This window comes from Gadus macrocephalus, chromosome 16, assembly GCF_031168955.1.
Source record: "Gadus macrocephalus chromosome 16, ASM3116895v1".
NCBI classification, from domain to species: Eukaryota; Metazoa; Chordata; class Actinopteri; order Gadiformes; family Gadidae; genus Gadus; species Gadus macrocephalus.
The window spans coordinates 11,414,642-11,424,600 of NC_082397.1; the positions used below are offsets into that span (position 1 = coordinate 11,414,642).

At 49.9% G+C, this 9,959-nt stretch overlaps 1 protein-coding gene across 1 annotated transcript; it reads left to right on the top strand.

Annotated features, from left to right (window-relative positions):
- The first annotated feature begins 657 nt into the window (after positions 1 to 657).
- slc13a5b (solute carrier family 13 member 5b) lies at positions 658 to 9,692 on the top strand. Its single transcript, XM_060075398.1, has 12 exons — positions 658 to 924; positions 2,388 to 2,516; positions 2,918 to 3,054; positions 4,016 to 4,245; positions 4,948 to 5,122; positions 5,563 to 5,685; positions 5,842 to 6,054; positions 6,182 to 6,288; positions 6,481 to 6,596; positions 7,051 to 7,212; positions 8,252 to 8,389; positions 8,788 to 9,692. The coding sequence occupies exons 1-12, from the start codon at positions 724 to 726 to the stop codon at positions 8,911 to 8,913; spliced, it is 1,857 nt and encodes a 618-aa protein (XP_059931381.1). The 5' UTR covers positions 658 to 723; the 3' UTR covers positions 8,914 to 9,692.
- Positions 9,693 to 9,959: the final 267 nt, after the last annotated feature.

Below are 9,959 nucleotides of genomic sequence, written 5' to 3' on the forward strand. Positions count from 1 at the left end.
TCTGCAGATGATTATATATACCAAACGGGTAAACGAGCCCTTAACCGTCGGCATTTCTGTCATTTTTTTCTATTATAATGTTTAATAAAAATATAATAACGATAATCGCAAGGGCAATGGACATGTCATGTGGACTGGACAATAGTCCTCAGACACCGGATTCCCCGGTGTCCGGTTACCCCGCTGCCGGAGCAATCTGAGGGAATCCGATGTCGGCGAGTCCGACTGTGACCTGAGCGGGTGCACGTGTCAAAGTAATGGTTATGGTGCGCGCGCACCATAACCATTACTTTGGCTAGTAATGAATGATAAGTGATAAGTGATGTGACGATGATGAGGAGCATGGAGGAGGGCGGGAGTCGGCAGGTTCAGAAGAAGTGATCTCAGGCTTTTGATCCCCCCCACCAGCTCTCTCCCTCTCCCTTCTCCCTCCCTCTCTCTCCCCCTGTTGTCCTCTCTCCCTCCCCTCTCTCCCTTTCTCCCTCTCTACTCTCTCCCTCCCTCTCCGTCACCCCCCCTCCCTCCTCTCCCTCTCTCCCTCCTCTATCTCGCCCTCCCCCCTCCCTTTCTCCCTCCTCTCTCCTCTCCTCTCCCTCACTCCCTCCCCACTCTCTCCCTCTCCCCCCCCCTCTCTCTCCCTCCTCTCTCTCTCCCTCTCCCCCCCCCTCTCCTCCACAATGCACTCCGTGAGTGGACTGCAGTCCCTCGGTTCTCTTTTATCTGATGGAGGACTCCCCCTTTCCCCCCGCCTCTCCGGGTGGTAAAAAGGCCCGCCATGGCGCTCGCCGACTTACTTTCCTCGGCTTTTTTCGCGCTTTGCTGGCTATGGCCTTTTTCACGCGTCTCCGGAACCGAAAGAACGAGGCTATCCTGCTGGTCGCCCCGTTAATCTTCCTCCCGCTGCCCCTGGTGATCGGCACTTCGGTATGTACCCAGCAAACACACACTTTGGGTTTGTTTTGTCTGCATCCTTAGTTTTTAGTCAGTCATATTACGCATTTCACTTTTACGCATTTGCGTAAAACTCTGACAGCTGCTGTTGCACATTTACGCATTTGCGTAAAACTCGGACGGCTCTTGTGGGGACTAGAACCGTTCGCGGAACAGTCACCTGTTGATGCGCCATACGGTCCCGACAAGAGTCGTCAGAGTTTGGGTTCAGTTTACCTGTTGATGCGCCATACGGTCCGCCTGTTCAACATGCATGGGAGCAACATGTGGGAACCGGCCCGTGTTGCCGCAGGCTGCCCTCACACTCTGAGCTGTGATTGTAACTCTTTGTTGTGAACACGGAGCAGGGGTCAAGTCCAGCGTGGGAAGTTGGGAACAGAACGGTGTCACCCCTGCTGCATGTCACACGCAATGACCCTGTTGTGATAAGTCAGTCACACAACGGAATGAATTGAATTGAATATCTTGTTATTTCGAACGGTTAGGAAAGAAAAAGAAAAAATAAGCAATAATAAACAATAAAATAAAAGGATGAAACAAGTTACAATTAAGTAATATTTACCAACAATGAAAGCCAAAAATGTAAAATAAACGGTCTAACACTTGCTCTACCCGTTCCAAATGGGGTGAGAAGAAAATCGTATTTAATCTCACCCATTCTCCCTAAATTATTGATCCATAATCAGTTACCAGCTTCCTAATTACTGATATGAAATTCCTTATCATAAATATACATGAGTTGACGGAATATAATCTTTCCTGGAAACAATCATGTTCACACAGATGTTGGCATGGATTTATTTTATAATGTCCCTCAACGTTGTCTAAGTGAAAGGCATGCTGTTGTGTAGTGGAAGGTGATTTAATGACAGCTCAGAAACTTAAACTTCAACCCCCTGTTATCTGAGCCCAGAGCTACTTATTCACTTTCCGCCCGGTAATAAATATGGAGCAGGACAGAAGCCTGTGTTGTCTGTTCTGTTGTGTTTTACCCTTCATCTGACACCACTGAGCAAGTGTCACCCTTGTCTGATCTAAAACAAGGTGTGTGTGTGTGTGTGTGTGTGCCTCTGTATTCGGGTCTGTATGTATGTGCGTGTGTGTGTGTGTTTGCTAATGTATATGTGTTTTTGTTACTGTGTGTGTGTGTGTTTTCACTAATGTGTGTGTGTGTTTACTAACGTGTGTGCGTTCACTAACGTGCGTATTCACTTACGTGTGTTTGTCTGAGTTTGTGTGTTTTCATTAACGTGTGTGTGTTCACTAACATGTTTGCATTCACTAACGTGTGTATTCATTTACGTGTGTGTGTGTGTGTGTGTGTGTGTGTGTGTGTGTGTGTGTGTGTGTGTGTGTGTGTGTGTGTGTGTGTGTGTGTGTGTGTGTGTGTGTGTGTGTGTGTGTGTGTGTGTGTGTGTGTGTTCCTGGTGCTCCAGGTGGCACAATGTGCTTACGTGATCATCCTGATGGCGGTGTTCTGGTGCACCGAGGCGCTCCCATTGGCCGTCACCGCCCTGCTTCCAGTGCTGCTCTTCCCCCTGTTCGGCATCATGCAGTCCAAAGACGTGAGTCTGCCCCCCTCCTGCCCTGACCCCCCAAGAAAGGGCCTTCTCAGGGCGGTGGAGGGGCCTGTGTTTACTCTCTGTGTCAGGCCCATCGATGAATCATTGACGGTCATTGACCTTTACATTCAGGGCATTAAGCAGACGCTTTTATCCAAAGCGACTTACAATAAGTACATTTATCAGAAGAAAGGGAAACAACAATATATCTCTGTCGGTACAGTAAGGATGCTCATAGAACCAAGTGCCAAGTACTAGCAATTGATATGTTAACCCATTCCCCGTACACAACAAAGATAGCATAAGATGCTACACAATGCTAAGTACTATTCTTAAGTCTGTCGTTCTCATCGGTCGACACAAGAGTGGGCTCTAAGTGGCCGTGGTTGTTTTGGTGCGTCCAGGTGTGCATGCAGTACCTGAAGGACACCAACATGCTGTTTGTGGGCGGGCTGCTGGTGGCTGTGGCCGTGGAGCACTGGAACCTCCACAAGCGCATCGCCCTCAGGGTGCTGCTGTGTGTCGGCGTGCGGCCTGCGCTGTGAGTGGCTGAAGAGGGGACACACCCACCCGTGATACACCCCCCCCCTACTGGGGACGCACACCCCTACTGGTGATACACACCCCTACTGGTGATACACACCCGTGATACACACCCCTATTGGCGACACACACCTCTACCAGAGATACACACCCCTACTGGGGACAAACACCCCCACTGATGATACACACCCCTACCGGTGACACACCCCTACAGTTGACACACACCCCTACTGGGGATCCACACCCCTACTGGTGACACACACCCCTACTGGGGATCCACACCCCTACTGGTGACACACACCCCTACTGGGGATCCACACCCCTACTGGTGACCCACACCCCTACCAGTGATACACACCCCCTAATGGTGAAACACACCCCTACTGGTGACACACACCCCTACCAGTGATACACACCCCTACTGGTGGTGACACACACCCCTACCAGTGATACACACCCCCTAATGGTGAAACACACCCCTACCGGTGTCAGCTTTACAATCACCACTGTCCTCCAAACATCCTTAAAGAGCTCTTGAATCCGTTGACAGTTGAGGGCTGATATGTAATCACCAACCCAGTAATCAGCTCGTCAATCAGCCGCCACCCCGCATGGCCCTGAACAACACGAGCGAGAGCAACAACAAAACACATTCTTTCTTTCTTCTTCATCATTTAAAATTCCAAAATAGTAAACACTCATTCGGCATCTCACCGAGCCGGGTTTATTATGGTCCTGCACTTGTCTGAGAAACACAATTAGACTCTCAGACAGGAACAGCACAGGACAGCACAGCCAGACGGCCTATTACAGTTCCCACACGTTCACCCCTTTGTCCATCAGCACATCAACCACAAACACATACTATAAGCTAATACATACAGCACACACACACACACACACACACACACACACACACACACACACACATCCGTCTGACTGGCTCCGTGTGCTTCCAGCCTGATGCTGGGCTTCATGGGCGTCACGGCCTTCCTCTCCATGTGGATCAGCAACACGGCCACCACCGCCATGATGGTGCCCATCGTCCAGGCCGTGCTGCAGCAGCTCAACAGCGAGGGGGAGCCAGGAGAGAGCCCCCCCATCCTCTGCTCTTCGGAGGACCCGGGCCTGGAGGTGGAGGGGGAGACCAAGCCGCCCTCCAAGCCCACCAAGCAGGCAGAGGCACAAGGTCCGCTGATAAGGCCCTCGGCCCGGCCGTAGCACTGTCTGGGAGTCGTTAAAGCTCAGATAAGACGGGGTTAGTGATCCCTGGGTGGGGAGGGGCAGGCGAGACATGACAACAAGATATGAAACATGCATAGAAAACAATAGAAAACTTGAAATAACAAACTTTCAATAAGGTACTACACTCATCTGGATGTAAAAGGATTAAGGCCTTAAGATGAGGTGCAGCAGTTCAAAGCCAAAGGATTACCTGGGCATTGAGCACTGCGTTATATCATGTGATTACATGGATCAAGTGTAAGTACATTATATCAAGTACAATATCAAGTGTATCGAGTACAAGTACACAAGACAAGTGTCAAGTACAGTATTTGTAAGGAGGCAGAGAGGAAAAACTGAATAGCCATTCAACAAGGTCCACCTATTTACAAAGCTTATGGACAGGCACAAATATACAGATTTGTTTAAAAAAAACATGTATTTAAATAACAAAATGACACATTACTTATGAGTGGGGAGCACTGCATACAAATGATAAAAGTGTTTAGTTACCAAATCAACCGGAACAATACGACTAACGAGGGAAATGAGGCCATCCTTTGCAAGACTGCAGTTGGAATGTCCCCGTTCTTTTATTGTGTAGTACATAACACGACACATGAGACGGCACTATTCAGCCCGTGACTCGTGTACTTCGGCCTCCCAGTGGTGGTGACCTTCCTGGACGCCTCGCTGGAGCTCGCCCGGCGCAAGGAGCAGGCGGAGAACAAGAGGATGTGTAAGGGCATGATCCTGTCCATCTGCTACGCCGCCAGCATCGGAGGCACTGCCACGCTCACCGGCACCGGCCCCAACCTGGTGCTCACGGGCCAGATGAACGAGTGAGTGTCCTGTTGGAGGACTGCTCACTAGCAGACGCCCTCATCTGCAATGAAAGTCAGTGTTCAGATAATTATATTCAATTGTATTTGTGTAGCCCCTTATCACAGGTACAGTCTCAAAGGGCTTAACAGGCCAGTGTATTTCTGACCCCCCCTCCCCCTGACCCTAGCCCCCCAGAGATCAAGAAAAAACTTGTTTAATTAGCAAGGAAGAAATCTTGAGAAGGAATGCAGAGTGAGGGTTCCCTTCTTCCAGGGATGATCAGGAGTACAATGGGGGCTATAATTGACATACATACACGCAAAACATACATGGCATTAAGGACCAGACAGCTTGCTCAAGGCACAGAGAATTACATCATATTCGTCCTCATATTTTACAATGTAGTGTTTTATGTTTTGTCGTTGTGTTAGTCACCCCCCAAACCTTTCTCTCTCAGACTCTTTCCTCACAACGGAGACGTGATCAACTTTGCGTCGTGGTTCGGCTTTGCCTTCCCTAATATGATCCTCATGCTCACCCTGGCCTGGCTCTGGCTGCAGTTCGTCTACATGGGATTCAAGTAAGCTCCTCGGCTGTGATGAAACGGCCTGTAACTCACCACCTAACCCGAGCTGACAGAATCTGCACCAAAACCCTTTTTCCACCAGGCGGGGAGATTAAACACTGAGGTGACACGGCGATTCCTTGTGATCCCCTTCCAAACCCCCCCGTCTAGCTTCAAGAAGACCTGGGGGTGTGGCTCCGTGAAGACGGAGAAGGAGCTCGCCGCCTACAAGGTCATCCGCGAGGAGCACCGGCGGCTGGGCCCCATGTCCTTCGGGGAGCTCAGCGTGCTCGGCCTCTTCGTCCTGCTGGTGCTGCTGTGGTTCACCCGGGACCCGGGCTTTGTGGACGGATGGGCCACGAACCTCTTCAACGAAAGAGCAGAGTTCGTAATCCTGACACATCGCCGGCATCCTTAGAACCCTGCTGCTGTTGTTGTTGTTGTTGTTTGCTTCCAGAGGTCGGCCTCTGGAAGCTCTCGACACTGACTCTTCTTTCTGTTATCCTCCCAGATATGTGACCGACGCCACGGTTGCCATTTTCATCGCGATCCTCCTCTTCATTCTGCCTTCCAAAGGGCCCCGCAAGTGCTGGGGGCGGCGCAACACCTACGAAGCAGGTGACTCTGCGTTTCAGATCAACTGCACACAGTTGTCACGAGGGCGTCCGTTCAATGGCAACAGCAATCAATGCAAATGTGTTTTTGATGTCGGACCTGGATCGGTTTCGCTCCGTCGCGAGGTAGGATGTTGAGAGAGGAAAAGGTCACTGCGATCAGCTTGTTTCACCAGACTGCTCCCGTCTCCCGCAGATGAACCTTCGGGCCCCTCCGTCCCTCTGCTCACATGGAGGGTGGCCCAGAAGAAGCTGCCGTGGAACATCGTGCTTCTGCTCGGCGGGGGCTTCGCCCTGGCCAAGGGCAGCGAGGTAGGCTACCAACAGCCAGCCTCACATGACCGTATCTTCTCCAGTCCCCTGCTGGCTGCTGAGTCTCTACCGTTTCTGTTTTACTGTACTGTACTTCTGCCGCTGTGACCCCCACAATTCTGTCTCTGATGAATACAGTCTCTCACGTCTTAATCCGATCAGCTCTGTGTTCCGATGTCTCTATTCCAAAAACTAGAGTCATGTAATCTACTCTGATCTCATCTACATAAATTTACTATACTCTAATCTACTCAACCCTACTCTAATAGAATCTACTCGTGTATGATCTACTCTACTCTAATATAATCTGCTCTGCTCTAGTTCTCTACTCTACTCTACTACTCTGCTCTCCTGTGCTCCACTGTACTCTCTCTGTACTCTCTGTACATAATCTACTCTTCTCTAATCTGATGTGATGTAATGTGATATTGTACTATTGTACATTCCTCTGTAGGTATCCGGCCTATCAATGTGGATGGGAGAGCAAATGAGTCCCCTGAAAACAATCCCTCCCTGGGCCATAGCCATCATCCTGTGCCTGCTAATCGCTACCTTCACAGAGTGCACCAGCAACGTAGCCACGGCAACGCTCTTCCTACCTGTGCTGGCCTCTATGGTAAGGATTCTCACAGACCACAGATTTACGAGTCCCTATGGAACATGCCGTTACACAACCAAATTCCTTCAGAAGGGCAGGGACAATGGGTGATATATGCGTCGGCATTGGGGATCCTCAACGTGAAACATCTTAACGGTGGCGAGGCCTTTGGAGAGAACGCACCAATCAGAGCGCAGCAGTGAAACAACTCCCAGAGGAAGCTGGCCCATATGTCCTTGTTTGGCACTTCAATGGCGACCCATTCTGGCTGCAGATATTAGGTCCCCTGAGCTGGGCCCCTCCTCCCATTAGTAACCTGCCAAACGCACACATTCAGCCCAGTGTCCTGCACTGGGGTCCTGTTTCGCAACCCCCCTGCCGCTGAAGAATGGGAGGGCTGTGCCCAGCAAGGAGGCAGAACATGTCAAGCGGGGGTATTCAGACAGATATTTACCGAGCCCAGCCAAGCCAAGACGGGGTAGCAGGGGGGGTGCCACAGAAAATACCCGAAGGGACAATGGAAGAGTGGATAGGAAAAGAGCATTTCATCAAGTGCATGCGATGTAAAGTTAGGGGTTGTGGCTAAACATGCCCTTTACCGAACTGCCACGGTGTATAGTCGTGCAGCATGAATGTTAGTAATTATGGACTATAAAGTATTTCCACCCTTTGTTTATTCCAAAGCCAGCAATTGTGATCGTGTCGTCCGCTCCTTTGCTGTGGGGGGACGTGTAATTCCAACGCAAACCCCAAGCAAAGCGTAATGTGTGCCTTGGTAGTAGTCTGCCATTACAGCCACACGGGAAGTACTTTTCCCCGTTCGGCTTGTCACATGACTCAGGCCAAAACGGTACGAGAACGACTTCTTAACGACACCCGAGTGAAAAGAGTTTTCACCCGGTGCGGCGTTACACAACGCTATGAGTCAGCGGTTACCGTGCAAAACCAAACAGCGGCAGATGACAGTGTGTGCGGAATGTTGTCATTGGGTTCCAGAACCAGTGGGCTCTAGCATGCTAACAACCCTGTTAACTGTCTCTCTCTGTGATCGGTGCAGTCCCAGTCCATCGGGATGAACCCTCTGTACATCATGGTGCCCTGTACGCTCAGCGCCTCATTCGCCTTCATGCTGCCCGTGGCCACGCCGCCCAACGCCATCGTCTTCTCCTACGGCTACCTCAAGGTGGCTGACATGGTAAGCCTCACAGCGGTTCCCCTCAGCTCAGCAGAATTATAAAGTATGAGTCTGCCGGTCCACAGCTGTTGCTTTTGGTCCCTTGTTACGCAACCCTGAACAGGGTGCATCCACACAGTGATGGGTAAATGTTAAATGGAATGCATTTCCACAGCACTCTTCTAGCCAGTGGCCACTCAAAGCGCTTCACAATATTGCCCAACATTCACCCGTTCATGCACACATTCCCACACCGACGGCGTTGTCAACCATGCAAGACGACCGCCAGCTCGTCGGAAGCAGCGAGGGTGAGGTGTCCTGCTCAGGGACACCTCGACACTAAGCTAGGTGGATCAAGGCTCTCGGTCGGTGACGCCCCATGTGCTTTATGTGCACCTCCCTGCTTCCTTGTCCAACAGGCCAAGACGGGCATCGTCATGAACATCATTGGGATCCTCTGCATCACCTTGGCCATCAACAGTTGGGGCAGGGCCATGTTCCAGCTGGACACCTTCCCGGCCTGGGCCAATAACACGGGGGTGTGAGCCCCCCGTGTCGGAGCGAGGACACTGAGGACGTACCAGGCAGCGTCCAGCGGGAGCTCCAGTTCAAAGACTTCACACCAGAGAGAGGCTATAGGACGACTGGGTGAACCGGGTCCTCCATGTGGGTCCCTCCCACCTGGGGAGGGAAGGCGCTGCTGAATGTGAGAATTGGGGTTCAAAGGGCTGAGGAAGTGGAGTGGCAGTCATGTTTGAATTAACATTGCACCCCTAACTTAAGATAAAGCCACGTTTTGGTATTGTTAGTAAGGCATAACCGTGCCACTGGCACTCTCTTTTTCCCTCAGAATAAACATCTTTTTAGCTTCATATATATAAAATATAACCTTCATGAAAGGGCTGTCAACATCGTGAAATGGATTCAAAAGGGGTAAAGAATGGATTCAGACTCATAATAAAGAATTCGCCAATCCATTAAAGTTGCCATGTGTTGTTTTGCTAGCCTGCGAGATCATGATAATGTATTCAACAATGGCGTAGACAACCAATATTCTTACACTTATACCTTTGAAAAAAAAAGTGCATTGTTACTTCCACCATCACCCGAAGTTTGACTGGTGTATGATCACTGGAAAATAGTATGAAATCCAATGTATATGATGAAAACAAATAGATGCATTGTATTTTCTGTTTTTCTCAATACTGAAGCCAGTGTATGCTGCATTTCTGGCGTTACAGCAATGGGATTAAACATAGATACATTTTATATTTAAGAGCAAATATGTTTGTATGTGTGTTTGAACATAAAAACATTGAAATTATCATGAAAGTCTCTTTCATCTATGTTATGTGCACAAGAAACCGAAAACGTTTTTGATTTCTCATTCATTCCTTTTTCTATTTGCAAACTCTGAACCTTTTCAGCTCAGAAACAAACAGCCATCACACGAGCATCCCCCCTACCAGGTGTTCATCTCCTTATCTCTAAGACAACCCATTACCTACAACACAGTCTATGGTTTGATGGCGCAATCGTTTTCCCGCTCTGGGATCAGCAGCCGGTGACCTTGTCTCGGTGCTGATGAGCT